Source organism: Diaphorina citri, unplaced genomic scaffold (assembly GCF_000475195.1).
Source record: "Diaphorina citri unplaced genomic scaffold, Diaci psyllid genome assembly version 1.1 scaffold68, whole genome shotgun sequence".
Classification (NCBI taxonomy): domain Eukaryota; kingdom Metazoa; phylum Arthropoda; class Insecta; order Hemiptera; family Psyllidae; genus Diaphorina; species Diaphorina citri.
Window position 1 is genome coordinate 156892 of NW_007377505.1, and position 20049 is coordinate 176940.

A 20049-nucleotide genomic window follows, 5' to 3' on the forward strand; every position below is an offset into this window, starting at 1 on the left:
AGTGTAAATCAAGGCGTTTAGACACCGCCGGGAATCGAACCCGGGTCTCCCGCGTGCAAGGCGAGCGCAGTGACCACTACGCCATGAGAGCTGACTTTATAACTCTATTAGTATTGGGCTATTAGATATGTAAGGTAACACGCAGAAATATTAAACTAGGTTTGTAATGCAACGAGGCAGACACGTCTTCCCATGGGAAAACTGGGAATGCGTTTGCAGGGAAAAGAACTCGTCCTTGAATTTCTCACAAGGAAAGTACTGTAATCGGGTTTTTACATTTGGATTTTTGAGGGGGATATCAGTTTAACTTTTAAACTACATTTAAATTCAAATTGAGTCCTGGAATTTCTCACAAGGAAAGTACTGTAATCGGGTATTTACATTTGGATTTTTGAGGGGGTTATCAGTTTAACTTTTAAACTACATTTAAATTCAAATTGAGTCCTGGCCCCGGCCGTAACAAGTGAATGAATGCCTTATACCTATACCTAAAATAAATTTACTTAGTTTTTAAAGCGCGAAGATTTCCCGTAGGTAATTAAAAAAAAATAAAATAATAATACGATTTTCGTACAAAATGAATCCCTGAAAAGAATTTAGCTAAGAACCAATCATCTGACAAGAAAACGCCACCGTTTCACTTACCTCTACACCGTATACAACACAGTCTCGATACTCGCTTGCATTACTCACTACACCCTCTACTTCACAAGTAGAAACATTCTCTGAAGTGAAGAGTAGTTTTTTTTTATAACTCACTCTTTTAGATTTTCAAGCAGATCACTTGGTTTATAAAACGAAGTGTTCATAGAAATATGTTTGTAATTTTGTATTTGATTAGGTACATATCAAGTAAAAAAAAAGTCCATTCTGATGGTTCTTTTGTGGCATTGCCAGAACATACTTAGGTACAAATAGACATCACAAGAGCTGATAATAAAAGTGTATATCAAAACAGAAATTAAAAAAACGATCGGGGAACAGTAGATAGGTACAAGTTACAACGAACAGTCAATTTTGTACGCATCGAAAACGAGCGAAAACTAATATAGCTCCGTTATACATTAGTAATGGAAAGTAAAATTGTAACCAAGAAGCGTAAAATAAGTTTCTAACTCTTGGATCGATCTCATTGGTTAGTTTCAAAGAATTCAGCCAATCAGATTCCTTAATCCGAGAGTTAAACTTAAACCGAGTTTAAACTAATATATTGTGGTACTGGCCATAACAAAAACGTCCCTAAAAAAAAAAAAAAAAAAAAAAAAAAAAAAAAAAAAAAAGGTTTGTGGCGGCTTTGAGCGATTCCGCCCTACTAAAAACAGATTCTAGAAAGACAAGATTTAAAAATATTTGAACCCAAACCAGACTTCTTTCAAAAATTGGAGAATATGTATGTAGATATAAGTACGTCATCACAATTTCATATTCGTTAATAGCTAATGTGATCTGAAAGCAAAAGTGAACTTTCAAGTACGAGAAGCAAAAATCAGTTGCTCGTGTCCCCATTTTAATCCAGCTGCCAGGAACCAAGTGAGAGTTAAAATAACCCACCAGATTGATGAGGCCATTCCAAAGAAGTATAGGATCATGAAGAGAATGGTACAGGCTTCCTGCCGAGTACCCTGAGTAATAGTAGACACCATAGCCAAGTGTGGATGTTCTGGAGGTGGTGAGAATGGTTTGGTACAGGATATCTTATCTCCAGACATAAAGCCAATGATGTAAGTAATAGAAACCATAAGATAGCACACAGAGAGGAAAATAATGGGTCTCTCCGGATAGCGGAACCTGTCGGAATCTATCATGAAAGTAAGAACAGTGAAGAGACAACTAGTAGCACACAAGGCAGACCAAATGCCCACCCATAATCTGGACATTTTCTTTTCCTTCTCAGAGAAGAACATGCCATCACAGGGAGCACCACAGTTCTTCTCCACTTTATCACCAACTTTCAGTTCATAATCCAAGCCAGGGGGGATTTTAAAATGGAGAGGACATACAAAGCCATAATCCTTTGCATTCTCAGGTAGATTAGGATAAGATACCCCAGGGCGAAGATCTTTACCAAAGTTGGATTCTATCATGGGACTGAGGGTACTAGACTTTCCACCTTCCTCATTGTCCCCAACACAGAGGGAATCAGGTCCACTGCTTGGCAGGGAGGGATTTTAAAATGGAGAGGACATACAAAGCCATAATCCTTTGCATTCTCAGGTAGATTAGGATAGGATACCCCAGGGCGAAGATCTTTACCAAAGTTAGATTCTATCATGGGACTGAGGGTACTAGACTTTCCACCTTCCTCATTGTCCCCAACACAGAGGGAATCAGGTCCACTGCTTGGCAGGGGAAACTTGGAACATTCAAATGTTTCAGGCCATTGGAATCCAAAGTCATTCATGAGTTTTTCACATCCGTTACGTGCTGAGAGACAAAGATTCCGACAGGGTGGTATAGCACGTTCCAGAATTGTACACACGGGAGCATACATGGAACACAAGAAGAACTGAAGATCAGGACTACACTTGACTTTCACAAGAGGGAAATACTGATGCACTTCAAACCCAGCATCTTCCTGTTTGGAATGACCCAGGAGATTTGGCATAATGGTTTCATTGTACGCAATATCCTGGCAGAATGGTATGGTGATGGTTTCACACTTGGCATGGATAGGAAGAATATCATGATCCGAGATGTGGGTTATTTGATCCCCCACAGACACACTTATTAGCACTGATAATAGAAAAGAACATTTACTGACTAGGAACATGGTTATAATATTATTTTATAGCACTGAGATCACAAACTATTTATTGATAATTAAAAACACCATCACACAATAAAACACCAAACTTGATTATGAAAAAATAACCGCTCGTGTTAAAAAACTATCACTTGAAATTTCCATTATTATATTAATAAATTAAACAATGCTCAGAGTTGGGCCTATAAATAATGACCTTATTTTTAAATAAAATTTATTAATTTATGCATTATATTATCAAAAGCATCATTTAAAATCATTAATTACATTTTCATTTTTAAAATTTATTAGCGAAAAAAACACGCGACACAACCTACCCGTCCGCTGCTTCTTTCAAACTGAAGTTTGTTTGTTTTTGTTTACTTTCTTATTGTGCTCAACAAAAGCGCTCTCTAGGGGGAAAGCCGTTAATTCAATAAATGTACGGTGAGAGCAGCACTTGTCAAGCGAATGTGCAATGAGGTTATCGGGGAGTGGACAGGTAAAGAGTTCTAAAAGTGAAGCCGAATTTTCAGTGGCGACTAGCGAGAAGTGATTTTAAAGTTCATAAAATGAAATGGCAATAATGGAATCATCTCATTTTACGGCTGAGTAAGTAGGTAGGTACTTACCACATTCTCGGTGTTTGAAGACTATTGAGAGCAAAGGAGGTAATCAATGGTGTAGGTACGCCTGTACTGTGTAAAATTACTCTTCTGGGGATTGAAACCCAGAACTTCAAGTGTTCAAGCCTATTATAAGTATTATGACGTGAATAAGAACAATCAACGTGTATTTTAGAATAGGCTAAAATTGTATATTTATTATTTAATGGACAGCTTAAGTGATGACGTCAAATTGGACACAAATTGGGTGGTTGGCTGATTAATTTAAAAAGTTCATGTTGAATTTCCATTTGATCGGGCTGAGCCACGGTTTTTTAAGAGGTTTGATAGAGGGAACTGTGCTAAGGTCTTATCGTCCCGAGAGCGAAGAGAGAAGGAAGACAAGATAGGAGAAAGCCAGCCTTTCCGAGAACGAACCTTATCCGTTTAGGATAAAATCCGCCCCGAGCGAGAATCGAACCCGCGACCTAGCGCTATCAAAACAGACGCGCTACCCTCCAAGCTAACTACCTAAGTCATAGTTTATGCCCAAAATAACGTCACACTTACGTGCTCTATTTACATGCAAAATATTTTAAAATGGAATATATAATAGGATTACCCTAACCTATTTCACAAACAAGAGAATACAATTTATTTACAGAAAACAGATAGAAGTATAAGCTGCATCGAACTTAAAATGGAGTTAAAACAAATAAATTACATTATATCCATACTAGTCGTTAAAGAGAAAACTTTACAGCAGTTTACAGTTACCGTTAATATCTACTTAACAACCTTCAAATAGCTACAATTGGTTAAAATTATTAAAAAAAAAAGTTAAAACAGAGACCAAAATCAATGTTTTTACTCGACTTTAGTCCTAATTTGGTTGATCGCAAACACTGTTCTTTGGTGCCAATTTTTGGCCACCCCAATAGGGTCTAATAGAGAAGTAGGTACATGACAAAATTAAGGTCCGGTATGACACTAAAACTTTAATTAAATCAGTGATCAGCAAAATTAAATCAATCAAAGTTGCCTATCGAAAAAATTTCAAGTATTTGTGTCGTTGGGGATCTTTAAAGAGTGAGTTGGAAAAAAAAACAACTCCTCTTTCTTTTAAATGAACTTCTCAGTCAATGAGTCAGAGCCTAACTCCCTAATCTCCCTATAGGTAAAGGGACTGCGGGAGTAAAGGGACTTTTCAGTCTCATTCTGGCAGTATAAACAGGGGATATTCTACAAGGGAGTTGAACAGTGAGTTACATGTTGTAGGATCTGACTCAGTGACTGAGTAGTTCACTGAAAAGTGAAAAGAGTAGTTCTTTTTTTATAACTCAATCTTTTAGATTTTCAAGCAGATCACTTGGTTTATAAAACGAAGTGTTCATAGAAATATGTTTGTAATTTTGTATTTGATTAGGTACATATCAAGTAAAAAAAAAGTCCATTCTGATGGTTCTTTTGTGGCATTGCCAGAACATACTTAGGTACAAATAGACATCACAAGAGCTGATAATAAAAGTGTATATCAAAACAGAAATTAAAAAAACGATCGGGGAACAGTAGATAGGTACAAGTTACAACGAACAGTCAATTTTGTACGCATCGAAAACGAGCGAAAACTAATATAGCTCCGTTATACATTAGTAATGGAAAGTAAAATTGTAACCAAGAAGCGTTAGTGATGCGACTTTGGGTCAACGATAATCGCAGTAGACGGCCGGGGCCACAATCTGAGTTTAAAATAAGTTTCTAACTCTTGGATCGATCTCATTGGTTAGTTTCAAAGAATTCAGCCAATCAGATTCCTTAATCCGAGAGTTAAACTTAAACCGAGTTTAAACTAATATATTGTGGTACTGGCCATAACAAAAACGTCCCTAAAAAAAAAAAAAAAAAAAAAAAAAAAAAAAAAAAAACGGTTTAAAAAAAAATAAAAAAAACAAAAAAAATAAGAAGAGGAAGAATAAGAAGATGAAGACGAGGAAGAAGAAGAAAAAGAAGAGGAAGAAGGAGGAGAAGAAGAAAAGGAAGGAAAAAAAAAAAAAAAAAAAAAAAAAAAAAAAAAAGTAAAACATAAAACGGTTTAGAAAAGAATATAGCCAATATACAGTAAGAAAAAGAATACAAAAAATTAGTCTTTGTAACGAGTAAGTTAAATTGGTTTACATATGTTAGATTGTAAAATAGTTTGGCCAGTGATTATGTGATATTACAGGCTATCGCCTCACTGATAGTTTTTTGATGTTGACATAAAAAATGCCAAAATAGAACGGAATGTTTCTAGTTAAAAAACTAATGGGCTAAACATAAAATTGGCTATTAAACTAAGCTTTTTTTATTAAAATATTTATGAGAATTAAACTAAGGTATAATATGTTTATAGGTAGATAAAAAACAATAGTAGGTATAGGTACACCCCATTAATGGTGGTATTTAAAATACTTCATAGTAATTCTTTATAAAATTTCGTTTTCTAACAAAAACTATTATGATAGTTTTTACTTTCTATTTTTATTAACATTTATTTAAGTGTGATTTTGATAGTTTAAAGGTTTTAATTTTTTTCTTCTGTAATAACTTTGGCTTTTTTTTAACTTGGGCCTTGGAAAACTAACAAGGAAAGAAACCTTACTCAGCTGCATTGAAATTTGTGCGAACGTTAGCGGCGACAGCACGTTGAATCCACCGGTTCCCAACCAACCAAGAATCCAACAATCAGAGGATCAGAGCCACGTTGGCTGATATTCGGCTGGGTAACCATCTGGGTACATGCTGCTGGCTTTTCCCAAATTCACTCCGATGAGGTTAATGTGAGAAGGCGTGAAACCCACGCCGAATGGAGCGTAGAACCCCTGTCTCTGAAAATCTCTTGTACAGTGCTGTTAAAACTTTTGAAAATTTGGTACCATGTTTTTCTGGCAAGGTTTTTCACAGATCAAGGATTCGTTGGCACGATATTTTGAAGCTGCGACCATATTTCGAAGGGTTAAGCTTCTCAGAGTCTTATATTACCCTGGACAAGATCCTTATACACCTCTGGAGTTAATTCTTCGTAGACACCTTTGCTAGACAGATAGTATAACCTGTCCTGAATAACGTTCGGGTCAAAGCCTTCCTTCTGCAGATCTAACTTCTTCAGCTTGTACGTACCTGAAAAGAACAATAGGTAATAGCAATGTAAAGCAACGTCTGCTACACTCTATACTATGGCTCACGTTCACAAACATTCGCAATCATGAAACTTTTTTTTTTCTCCACCAAATTTCTTTTGTCCGGGGTAATTTCTATGCGATTTATCGTCCCATCTAATGGTGAGAAAAATCGAAACGTGTACTTGGGTTATGGAGGGCCTTTGGATTTCTGGTCTGGATCTGAATAGGACAAGACGGTGTGGCTTTCACCTGGCTCGGACCAAGAAGCCCGTCACCCATTCAAATTCTCACCACGCCGGACGTTACTTTTCTTACCTGTCATCTCTACTTCACGCAGACACCGTATAAACAAGGGTCTCGCATAGGAAGGCAAGGCTTTCTTGATTCCTTCTGATACTGCAGACACGTCCAGACTTTTGTTAATATCCAAGATGGCGGCCATTCCTGCACGTCCCTCATATCCAGGTACCTGAGGGAGAACATAACTCTATTAGTAAATGTAAATGCAGTTTCTTTGTGTTATTATGTCACAACTTTGGTGCTCACTACAGCATTGTAGGATTTTCCCAATATCTCAATAGCAAGTCCGCATACAAACACGTAGGTAAGTAACGCTAGAAAAACTTCATATGGAGAAGCAAAGAGAAAAGAAATTCCCTGCCACCAGCAAACGAGGAAAAAGCTTTGAAATTTTAATTTCTTCCACAAAGTCAGACAAAACGTTCATATAGCAGTGCGTGTAAAAACCCGGGTTTATTTTTGAATTATAAAAAAGCTGAGAGAAAAAAGGGACTCGTATGTGTGGGAAGGAAGGATGAGATACGAAGAGGGTGGAAAAGGGAAGTGGGAGAGGAAAAGAAAGGGAAGGAGAACACCCGCAGAGACGGAAAGATAAAAATAAATAAGTATGTAGAGTACTCGTGCTTCAATTTTATTTGGATACCCTGGAAAGAATTTAAACTCCGAAGAAAATCCTGACTACAATTTATTTACCTAATAAAAAATTGAATAAGAAAGAATGTACGAGTATATTTTAGAGTTCGTCAGAGTCGATACCGCGCGGTTATTTTGTTTTAACAGAGAAGGAAATGGACACCAAGATCCTTAAGAAAAACCACAAGAAATGGTTAGAAATAAGCAATTAGAAGATCTCCAATACCTGTCACTTAATTAATTCAACTAACCAACTACATATGTAGGTATTTATGCAGGTAACATGAAAAGTCAGTATCTAAATAAAGGTAGAAAGGTTAAAGGTGTAAAAGGTAAGGGTATAGAAAAGAAAAGAGGAAAATTAACCAAGAATGTCGTGAATAAATTAGGCAAAATTTGTACCTTTTAAAAACCACATAGCAAAAAAGGCTTGGCACCTAAGTAGGGTCACTTTAAAATCTCGTGATGTTCCTTGGACCTCGGAGCTTTTTTTTTCTCTCAACAATGATAACGGACATGATAAATTGAGCAAAAAAAGTTATTCATGAAGCTGAAATTCTGCCAAAACCGGTTCCCAAGAAGACTAGTAGGAGAGACTGCAAGAAATGACTGTCAGACCAAAGTTGTAATGGGCATAGCTTTGTAGATATCTCAGTGTCTGGGATTCTGGACGGTTTAATTGTAGGTTTCTGTTATTTCATACTGGACATGGACAGAACACTGAGATTCGTTTTACTGAGGATTTTGCGAAGGTGGTGGTAGGGAGCAGATTTGAATGACGAGACTTATGGCCTCTGGGGGAAAAAAGGTGGTCAATACTTAACCTCACATAGAGTAAAAAAAAAACCTGTTCACATTAGGTATCTGTCTGATGAGGTGCTTGCCTGGTGAGCGGAAGGGTGAGGGTTTGAATCCTGACTGAGATATATAATTTTACCATAATTATTTACTTATTATTAGCACACATCGTTTCTACCTTCCTTAGTTCTCTCTCTCCTTCTTTTGCCCTAACTGTTCTGAAAGCGGATGGCTTTACCACAATATTTAAAATACCAAGAAGCTACATCAAGGCAGATGTAAGACCATTGCCTCTGCATGGTGAATCACACTAACGGAAAGGGAGCCCAATTAGGGAAGATAATTACAAAAACCAAACCTTCCATAAGAAAACCGCAGCACGCAATGGGCTGGTGGCTAAGAAACAGTAATTCGTCAGATAGGTATTACGGGTATTACCTATATCTGGAACTGATTCCACATTCTCTAGCCTCTGGTCTAGATTTTGTTTTGTAATATAACGAGTACATAATCAACGTTACGTTAGAAATATTGGAGTGCCACCCTGTATGAAAAATTAATTTGACCCTACTCGTACATCATGCAACCCTGTAGAGCTTATTGTGGGCGGCTATTATTATTTTTAATTTGAATTTTATTATTAATACATTTAACCTTTTGGGTCCTCACTCTAGTCCTTGGTAAGTACCCAGCTGTCTCAGGCTTACACAAACATGGAATAGACTTGGAAGGAGCCCAATTTTCTGACACTATTGGTCGTAATGGACGAAATAGAAGGTGCCTAGATTGCCTAGCCTAGCCATATATCTTCAGCCATATATCGTAGCCTAGCCATATATATATCTTTATACAACAACATGTAACCACCTCACAGGACCCCAAGGCATCCAAAGGGTTAAAATCACCCCAAATTCTTCACTCTGGTTATAAATTTAGTTAATGGACGAAATAGAAAGTGCCTAGATTGCCTAGCCTAGCCATATATCTTCATTCATCGCCATTTTGTTCACTATTGATGATCAAATCAATAAATCTGCATAAAGCTCTACAAGTCATGGAAACACTACCACCCAAAACAACACCAACAACAACATGTAACCACCTCACAGGACCCCAAGGCATCCAAAGGGTTAAAATCACCCCAAATTCTTCACTCTGGTTATAAATTTAGTTATTTTGAAGTGAGTTATTTTCTTCTAAGTAATATGTTTTTTATTTCTTTTTCAAAGAGGAAGAAGTGAACGTTTTCGTATAATGAGACTGGAAGATGGCAACCAACTGGTTTACCTTCGGACGTCAACATTCTACAGTTGGGTTCAAAGTGTTGGCTCTGAGTCAGACCAAATGAAAGAGCTGATCGATTCCAAGATTCTTCACTTTTTTTTCCGAGAAAAAGAAGATCTTTAAAAGTTATCATCAATTATTGTTGATTTATTTTCAATTAATCGGAGTTAAGTGAGTAAGTAGTTACTTATGTAGGTATAATTTGATAATAACTCACTTATTATACTCACTTATTTTATTTGGTGGGAAAAGGTTTGATTTACTTAGTCCAGTTTAGACAGCAATAATAATTATTATTACTTGTGTAAGTTAAGCCGGCAATATCTTTGCGGCACAAACCAGCACAAACGATTAAGTAGGTACTCAAAATAACATTGAAATTCCGTCATAGCTGGGTCAAAACTCACCTTTTATTAATAATTATTCAACATAATTACACATACCTTAGTATAAGTACCTAATTCTACCCATGTATAAGTACCTACCTTTAATTACCACTTCCTCCTAGGGTACACCCCCTCCTAGGTCAAAGACATTTACCGGTCAGTTTCTTGACCCCCGGGGGTCAACTGTTTTAGTCTCTAAAGAAGGAGTCAAATACAATGGCCGGTCCAAAGGAAGACATAGCGGTAATAGATTTCACAAGGCGCTAGGCGGGACAATCTAATGGATTTTATGAGTTTTATGTGCTCGTTGTAAACTCTTCAAGTCTCTTGTGTTAGTACTTGGGTCCTGGAGCCATTATTACCTTTAATACAGGGTTCGGCTTTGCAATAGATTTAACTAATCCATGGGATGGGCATGCTACGACACAGACCACATGTCCAATGGTCTGTATCATTTTCATAGGTCTGAATTTTCTGGTGGCGGCTTTGAGCGATTCCGCCCTACTAAAAACAGATTCTAGAAAGACAAGATTTAAAAATATTTGAACCCAAACCAGACTTCTTTCAAAAATTGGAGAATATGTATGTAGGTATACGTCATCACAATTTCATATTCGTTAATAGCTAATGTGATCTGAAAGCAAAAGTGAACTTTCAAGTACGAGAAGCAAAAATCAGTTGGCGTCTGTGATCTTGGATTTTCAAGTATTTCTGGACATAAAAAAAAATCTTTCTTCACAATTTACATCTGACTTGCCTACTTGGGTAGACACTTATCTCTTTGGATCGCAGATTGGTAATCAAGTAATCAAGATAAGAATGTATAAAAGACAAAAAGGACCCAAGTAATGGTGACCCTTCTTGCAGAGAAACCATCACTTATACAAAACATGTATCGATCGAGGTAATAACTTGAGTAGTAAAATATAGTAGCCGAGGAAATTTGAATATTCGTTTTTAGCGACTATTCGTTCTACCTCTAAAATTATGAAATATGAATATGTTTTTAGCCCATAATTTTTGGTCGTTAACATTGAAACAGGCAAAGAAGGGGGGAGAGAGAGGGATGACGAGAGAAGGGTAGAGGATGGAAAGGAGAGAGAGAGAGAGAGAGAGAGAGAGAGAAAGACAGGAATGAGGGAATGGAAGGAAGAGAAAGGAAAGGGACGAGAAGGAGATAGAGCGAGGAATGAAGAGAGAAGGGAAGAGAAAGAAACGGAGAGAGGAAAAGTAAGGGAGACAGAAGGAGAGGCAAGGGCAAGACCTTTATAACCCTTCCCCCATGAAGGTAGAACATTATTATTTATTCCATGTACTTCTATTTTTGAACCTCTCTGCGGAAAATCAATAGAATGACCACTGGCGTGACTAGAGACCTTCACATTAATCGACCTTTATGGTAGTTACTTCATGACGTAAAGTATAACAAATGGTAAAGCTAAAAGCTACTAAGTACTTATTACATAAATAATGATCTCCCTTTATCTAATAACGTACTTTTCCTTCACGCTACAGACTTGGAAATCACTCTTTCTGGTAGAACGCTCAGGTACCTATGGCAGATTTTACTTTTCCTAGTAAAACACCTAGGCAGCGCGGTATTTAGGGGAACGACGTATTCAAAAGGACCACTTTCAGGCTTAAGGTACCTAGGTATGTATATGTCAGACGTAACTTTTACATTTCAGAAGAAAAGTTTCGTACTTAAGCGTAAGTTTGTAAGCATGGGTTTTAGGAAAATCCTAAAAAAGCGGGAAGAAGGGAAGAAAGAAGACCTCGGGCCTGTTATATCCACAGGAAGAACGAAAATGCCTTAAGTAAATGTACTTACATAAATTTTCACCGGAATCTAAGATGTAAGTAGCTACCTACATACTGAGGCGTAGCGTAGGTACACAAGCACATAAGGTAAGTAAACAGAGAGAGGGAAAGGAGGATGAGTGAGTGAAAGGGAAAGAAAGAGAGGGGGGAAAGAGAAAGAGAGGGAGGGAGAGAGAGGTAGAGGGAGGGGGGGAGGGAAAGAGAGAGATGGAAAATCATATTTTCTTACTTATGTCCCTTGGGATGAAAAAGGGGATAAATAGCAAGAAAGAAAAGGGAGGAAAGAAAGAGAATATGATAGGAAGGAAGAAGGGAAGAAGCAGTACGCGAGGGAAGGAAGGGAAAGAAGAAACAGGAGAGAGGAGATGAGTAGGTAGAGAAAGGAATACTCGTTTATTTATTAGGAAGGTAGTGATATCCCTTAGGTCCTAGGCTCCTAGGTTATGACTTCATGAGTAAAACGGAACAGGGAATATAAAGCTGTTAGGAGAAGAGAGAAAAAAATAAGAAAAGAAAAAAATATGGTGTGAACATCACACAACTTTACTTATCCTATTAAGCTGTATGATGTATGATTTACACCATGCCAACCAGAAACAGTACACCTCCGCACCCAAATCCGAAACTTCTAACTTTCCAAAAAATTAATTTATAACCGCGCTTCTCTCTGCATGACATGGGCATACGGTCCAACTTTGGCTTAGCCATATTTCAGTGCCATAACTCATGCCGCATATATCATGCCATATTATATGAGCCATATTGTTTCCCTCTACGGTCATTTCCTTATGAGATTTCTTAAGCCGTTTGACCTTTCTGAGATACTTAAGTACCAACACTCGAATGCTAAAATTCCAGCTTGCCCCTGACAGCCATTTCTGAATGTAAAAATATGTTTTTGGTATCAGCCAAAAGCTCATGTTGGTGTCTTCAGGATACCTAAGTACTGTCCAAGATTTTCCAGTTGGCTCTACTAAGTAGGGCGTCTATTCTTTTACTCTGACAGCCTTTTTTAAAAAATAGTGTAGGTTAGGTACCTAAATCGGCTAAAAGCTCATATTGTTCAAGACACTTTGGTTTTATAGTTGGCTCTCTTTTCAATGGAAATATTGTTGATAATGTGATAAAAATGATATTGAAAAAGTTTCAAATTCAATCTATCCCGAATTTTTTGCACATGACTGTACCTATATTATATACAAACTTGGGTAGATTATTTTCCCGTATATTTTTAGACCCATCAACAACTCCAGTCTAAATGTTGATGGTGTGGCTGATTAACGTAACTTATGGGACTTGAGCACTTGAGGTATTGTTTTTATTTCATTACATGAAGTGACCTTTCTTTCCAGTTTTTTGTCTGCGTGGGTATCAACATTATTGAAGAAGATATTGCCAGACTCGGATTGCAGGGTATTTGAACAATCGGTGATCAGATTTTAATTTTTAACCCCCTAAGTACTTACCTATTTACTCTTGGACCTCTTTTACTCTTTATATGTATGTAGGTTTGTACTTAGTCATGAGATCCGCAATAGTGGTACCTACGTCCTATATCTCGTATACGAGGATTATGCCCCGACATATATTTGAGTAGATAGGTAGTCATGTAGGAAAGAAGTGATTTTAAAGTGTTCTGATTACCTATAGGTATTATTTTTTTAATCTAAAATACTTACTTAAATACTGAATCATCACCAACAGCGTCCTTTTCTTGTAAGCCACAAAATTCGTATGCTTTTGGACAACTCAAACTCAATGAAAAGTTCACTTGAATTACCAACAATTCAAACTGGATTACATACTTATTCAATAAAAGCAGACACTATATGTCACTAAGTCATCTAACTGTGCTGCCTAATAAAATGGGATTAATACAAGTCCAGATAGAAGTCAGACAACATCTATCTCTGTGCCATAGATTTCTGACTTTTATCTCTGTAATCATCATAGATTTCTGCCCACAGTCATCTCTAGGAAACCAGTTAAGGATTCCGAAGCTGCATGTTTCCCCAACATAGAGTTGTTGTAGACAAGATGTCATTCCAGCAGATATTATTTATGTGAGAGACGTGAATGATGGGGCATATTTCTGTTCATATAATAATGGTTTTATTTATTTGTATTATTATTTTACTATTTTATTTCTGTTCATATTGTACGCGACATAAATCAAAGCTGCTAATAATTCTTTCTGTTCTATGTACTCATATCCGTAGAGTCCGTAGACGTTTAATATTAGGACAGACGAGTGGAAGTGGAAATGAACTCTCTGGAGAGGATGTAACTAAGTATGTACATAGGTACTTACATTTACTTACATAAGTACAGTAAGTAAATAAGAAGTACATATTTTATGTCAGTAGGTACGTACTTCCACAAGTATTTATATTTACTTTCAAATAATATTTACTAACTTAAGTAAGTACTTAGATAGGTAACTAAATGTTATCTAAGACAACGAGGTTTTAGCGAGGTAGATCTGTTGATAATTGGGTAGGGAAATACCTACCTAGGAAAAAAGTGTTTAACTTGCTGATTCTTGTGACGAACTTGAAGCCCTATAACCTTGGGCTAGGTATGTAGGTACCTAAAGGCTCATATTTAAGTCCCACAGGATTGGAATCAAGGCTTGAAGAGGAAAGCCACAAGGTTAATATCGTACAACACTCTCTGTCAAACAAGTAGGTAACTACTTAGGTAGGTACTTGGTAATTTTATCATGGGGTTAGCTGGCTAAAAACCTCACCAATTGATCATAAAATTATCAATCTATGATGAGACAGTCTCGCCACAATAAATCTCGTCACAACCACCCCTGATGCTATAAATAAAGCTATAAAAAATCCATCTTCCATTTGAAATTCTCAACATAAAAATGCAATAAAAATAACACAACGAAGAAAGAAGTGTAAATCAAGGCGTTTAGCAGGGTTAAATACGAGACTGATGCGAAGTAACTTATGGGAGATTCGAGAGAAGAGATGCAAATGGATTCATTTTCTACTGATGCACTTTTTTATTGGTTCAAACTTTGAAAGCGAGCATAAAATTAGAAGTTTCACAGTTTCAGCATTGACTCACAATCTCACAAACCAATAAAAAATATTATAATGCAATGTCAGCATTTTTTTTACGAACTAACAGTCGTTTCCAATACATACTTAGTTTACGAACTGAAAATACTAAAAATACATCTTATTTCCAATAGGTAGGAGGTGTCTACGTAGTAAATGAATCCAGTATAGTCGGGCCTTTTTAGCCTAAATAAATCAACAATAACTTGAAGTAGGTATATGGAATTATGGATACCTACGTACTTACTTACCTAAGAAAGATTATTTTTTGTTTGATATCCTTACATTATTTTTGACCTACACTTAGGTAAGTAAGTGAGTAGGTTATATACCTAAGCTCTATTATTTTAAATCTTGTAATATGAAGGTCTGTATTGGGGCTTTACTTAAGAATAGGTAGGTAAGTACCATGTTCAGACCTGAAAACATTGCATTCTACTCATTTGAAACAAATGTACTTTCTAAAGGTGCATGCACATAATTTATACCTTTGAATAGAAATTCTTTACAAGGGTAAATAAATAGGTGGTGTAGAAAGTAAGAGGGACAAAAAATACAGAGTTGTGTACCTGTCTAGCTCTGTAATAGTATTTTAGATCTGTAACAGTAGTAATATTTAGATGAATCTTACCTTCAACTTTCCCCATGGCAAGTATTGTGATGGTCTTGATGGCAGGTACTGCCCAAGCAGCCACATGGAAATACTGGGAGTTTGCTTCAATTGCCTCGTGTCCCGTAGGGATCTTTAAAGAGTGAGTTGGAAAAAAATAACTCCTCTTTTAAATGAACTTCTCAGTCAATGAGTCAGATCCTAACTCCCTATAGGTAAAGGGACTGCGGGAGTAAAGGGACTTTTCAGTCTCATTCTGGCAGTATAAACAGGGGATATTCTACAAGGGAGTTGAACAGTGAGTTACATGTTGTAGGATCTGACTCAGTGACTGAGTAGTTCACTGAAAAGTGAAAAGAGTAGTTCTTTTTTTATAACTCAATCTTTTAGATTTTCAAGCAGATCACTTGGTTTATAAAACGAAGTGTTCATAGAAATATGTTTGTAATTTTTTATTTGATTACATACCAAGTAAAAAAAAGTCCTATCTGATGGTTCTTTTGTGGCATTGCCAGAACATACTTAGGTACAAATAGACATCACAAGAGCTGATAATAAAAGTGTATATCAAAACATCCATGATTCAGGGTGTTGGAATGCTATATTAAAGTGTCGAGCTTCCTGATATCAGATTTCCAGAACCCAGTTACTCGACTGGCTTTCTCGACTGGACTCTTCTCGCCCATCTGATGAGAGGCATATTACGGGATAGGCATGCTACGACACAGACAACACAGCGTTGCAGTTGTTTCATTGCTACTAAATAAAAACGGTGGTGAAACAGTCATCTATTTATTTATTTATTATTTTTTCTCTCTCTCTCCTTTGAGGCTCTTTAACTCTGGAATACCAGTTCGTTCACGCCGGTCTCATCTTTACATTAAACTAAAACCAACCCATTGGAAGGACTTACCTTCAGTGGCACCATAGAACTCTCCAATCTGAGCTATGCGGAATCTGTCGACAAATTCAGACCAAATCTGAGGTCTCAGCCCGTTTCCAAACATGAGTCGAACATTGTGAGCTTTGTCCTCGGGCTTCTCAGGGGTGGACAATAGATAGCGACACATCTCTCCTATGTACTGACCCACGGTACACTTGTACTTGCACACGTCACTGAAATATCAACCACGCGAGATGTTACTTAACTAAAGTGATTCGTTGGGATCTGAGTGCTATTCCATTTTCCATTGCACACTTTGCAGTAGTTATGATACTAATGTCCTTAAAGAGTGTCTAAACCAGCTATGATTACCTGCGACCCGCCAAGCTTTTCTGTGCGGCCCTTGGCAGCCTTAATGTCAATAAAGTATGGTCAGTTCGGCACCCTGACCAGTCTAGCTAGCTGGCAGTTTTCTCAGGGTTCTCTCTGTTTTTAAAGAATAAGCACAAGTTCTCACTATGGTTGACTGCCGTTCAGGACGAGCTAATTAAACAATAAAAGGCCATCACCCCTGTGTATGACAAGAAAAAAGATATCCTATTTTTATTTTGCCATCACCATTCGGTTACAACTGAAGGACTGGAGCCGCTACAACAACATCATCACACCAAAATCCTTTGATCTTTCTTAACTACTTTATATGGGTTCCAGTCGATGTATTGTACAAATGTACATATACGTAGATCAACTTAAGTCGACTGCACTAATCGCACCTTGAGAATTTGTTAACACTTCACATACCTGAAATAGTTACTGGCCGAGAATTTCTTCCTAATGACAACACAGCAGCCGAATATAAGCGCCTGGCCAATACACATAGCGCCCCCCGCTGTATGGTACAGAGGTAGCGGTGTATAGAAGCGGTCCTTGGTTCGAAACCCGATCTGGTACGCGATGGCTCCGCCCAGGAAGTAATATCTGCGGCGAAATAAAGTTGAAAGAATAAATTATGTTAAAATACTTTAAATTTAATATGTTAAAATTGGTTCTACAGAAAATCTGACGAAGTTTGTGTCAAATGGTGTAAAATAAAACTGAAATTACCTTTTTTTCTGATGGGTTTAAAGGAGAGAACTTAACTGTAACCATTTATCATTTATCACCTTGAAATATAAGAGAGGAAGAGGACAATATATGAGAAAGTACCGAGAACGAATCCTATCTATTTAGGATAACGTTCGCCCCGGGTGGGAATAGAACCCGCGACCTAGCGCTTACAAGGCTGGCTTGATAAAGAACGTGTCAAAAAATTACATGAGGTGATTTTAAAAGAAGTGAAAGAACCACTTTTAATTTCTGTGAAATCATTTACTAGTCCAGGAAAATTGGGATAAAAAACACATCACTCAAATAATTTCTGTGAACTCATTTATTAGCCCAGTAAAGTTGAGATAAAAAAACACTTTGACAAGGAGACAGACTCCAAACTTACCTGTGGTTAGAAATGACGGCCGCTTTGGGCAATCCGGTGGTGCCTGAGGTATAAATATAAATCAGCTTGTCCTGGACCCCCACCCTGTAGGAAAGGGAAGGAGGGGAGGTAGGCACTTCAGATAGGAGAGGGGAGAGGGCTTGGGAGCGAGGGACAGGGGAGGAACTGCTGTCGGTGTCGGGACTCCAGGAGAACAGTTTCACGTTCGAGCCCAGGCTGGTGCTGATTTCTTGGACAGCTGAGAAAAAGAATACAAGGAATTAATTTGGACGAATTTTGTCTTACTTACTGAGGCCCGTTACTCACGATGAGTTTTATCGCATGCGATTGACTGATCGATCTAGAACTCATCGTGAGTGGGGAATTTCTATCCGATAAGTTCGACTGATCAATCATCGCATGCGATAGAACTCATCGTGAGTGGCGGGCTTAAGGTCCAGGGCTACACTAAAGCTTAAATCAAGATTAGACAATAATTAGGTAATTGTTATTTAGTAGGATCATGTTGGTAAATAAAAACTTTTTTCCGGTGTGTCCGATTTTGATGAAATTTGACAGAAATGTCAGCACATAAAGAACATTTACCCATTGAACTTTTGGGCCTCAACTGACTATCGAGGACCCTTAAAGGCCTTTTTTCAGAGCTCTACTATCGGGGGCTTCAATAGAGGCCTTCTTTCTGAATGAGTTCTAGAGTTCACTGAATTGCTCGTTAACTTACCATCAGTCAACTCCGCGCCATAAATGAAGGCAGACACACCCGCTATGTTAATACAATGGAGAAGTGAGTTCTGTCTCAGGTTGTGGTTGATCAGGGCCGTAATCACGCCCAGTTTACTAAGGCCCAACCAGAGGCACACGAACTCGGGCCGGTTCTCGAGCATAAGGGCCACGGAGTCCCCCTTCTTGAGGCCCTGGGCGAGGAAAAAGTTGGCCACTCGGTTGCTGTAGGCCTCCACCTGGGATGAAAGAAAATGTGTATTGAAGTCCATATTTCTACTCCCGGCAGCGTCGAAGGTTTTTATAAATCTAAAGCATTTTCTACACCGAGATCTCTGGGGTGGATTTTTCCTATATCATTTACTTGCTGAGAATAACCTTCAAGGCCAGCCAGAAGCAATAGCACGTTGGATGCACAGTTCCCAAGGGATCATTGCAACAATATTACACGTGCTTGGTATCCGGTTGGGTGACGATCTGAGCAATCACGTGTTGCTAGCCCCACTCAGGCTGGGTGAGATTAATGTGGAAACGGTTAGCTTGTCGCCAACAAGTCTAACAAAAACACTTACACCTCTAACAAAAATACTTACTTGCTGAGCTGTCCACTCGGTGTTTTCAAACATGAAGATAACCTTGTTGGGACTCCTGACGGCATGTTCCCGGAATATGTCAGCTATGGTCAAATCCTTCTGGGCAACCCGTCTTGCAGCCCACAGGAATCTCAGGTACCTTTGTAGAGCCCTGTAATTCAAACAAATATACTCATTATTATACCTAGGCATAATAATAGCCGTCATTTATAGAATAGAATAGAATATACCCTGTTGATACTGCCAGCATGAGTCCCTTTATATTTGGTACAAAATAGGTGTAAATTTTATAAATGAATTTTTACTGGTTATACTGATCGAATAGGACTAAAGAGTCCTTCACCCTAAGAGTACGCTACTATCATTATTGTGATCAAATTCTCAAACAAAGTTAAGGATAAAATTCCATACATCGGCTGAGATCGAAACCACGCTCTCCTGATTATCAAACTTTATGTGCGGCCTCTGTACCTAAAATCATTACAGCCCTTTTATTTTGTACCAAATTTTTGTTTAATTCTGTAAATTTCTTGTAAATAAATGCTATAGCTCTGGGCTATGAAACTGTTAATAATAATACCTACACTACAGCCCTGTGCCCAACTCTCCTCTTAGCAAACGATAAAGGGTTAAAACATATAAAGTAGGTACACACTTCATTAGTGCAAGCAAGCCTAAAATACCGAGATTTCAAGGCTGGGAATGTATCACCGGTCCTGTCCTTGAAATACAGATAGCCCCACTTGTCCATCACCAGCAGATCGCCTGAAAAAGTTAAGGAGAAAAATTAGTCACAAGGTTAAAATAGATAAAAGCCAGCCGTGTTCATGGGCGGATACACTAGGGGGGCCGGGGGTCAAAGGCTCTCACCCCCCAGATTTTTTACGAGGGGGCAAGGTATTGTACCGTGCCTGGGGTACAGATTTAGGCCGTGCCAGTAACT

General features: G+C 37.8%; 2 protein-coding genes across 2 annotated transcripts in view; both read right to left on the reverse strand.

The window, feature by feature from the left end:
* Positions 1-1466: 1466 nt before the first annotated feature.
* LOC103519936 (frizzled-like) lies at positions 1467-3085 on the reverse strand. The gene is made up of 2 exons (XM_026831224.1): positions 2160-3085; positions 1467-1971 (listed from the first exon to the last, which is right to left on the reverse strand). The coding sequence occupies exons 1-2, from the start codon at positions 2768-2770 to the stop codon at positions 1467-1469; spliced, it is 1116 nt and encodes a 371-aa protein (XP_026687025.1). The 5' UTR covers positions 2771-3085.
* Positions 3086-5941: 2856 nt separating this feature from the next.
* Positions 5942-20049, reverse strand: part of LOC103519944 (long-chain fatty acid transport protein 4-like) — a 57309-nt gene continuing 43201 nt past the window's right edge. Inside the window, exons 5-12 of the mRNA XM_026831233.1 lie at positions 18515-18752; positions 17794-18031; positions 17103-17279; positions 16315-16534; positions 15440-15551; positions 8179-8234; positions 6825-6978; positions 5942-6507 (exon numbers count right to left, since the gene is read on the reverse strand). Coding sequence (XP_026687034.1) covers positions 6353-6507; positions 6825-6978; positions 8179-8234; positions 15440-15551; positions 16315-16534; positions 17103-17279; positions 17794-18031; positions 18515-18752 — 1350 coding nt within the window. The 3' untranslated portion in view covers positions 5942-6352. The remainder of the gene's footprint in view (positions 6508-6824; positions 6979-8178; positions 8235-15439; positions 15552-16314; positions 16535-17102; positions 17280-17793; positions 18032-18514; positions 18753-20049) is intronic.

Coding starts and splice junctions, on each gene's coding strand:
- LOC103519936 (XM_026831224.1), bottom strand. CDS start 2,770: ATGTTCCTAGTCAGTAAATGTTCTTTTCTATTATCAGTGCTAATAAGT. Junction 1,972..2,159: donor CTCCATTTTAAAATCCCTCC/CTGCCAAGCAGT, acceptor TAAAATCCCCCC/TGGCTTGGATTATGAACTGA.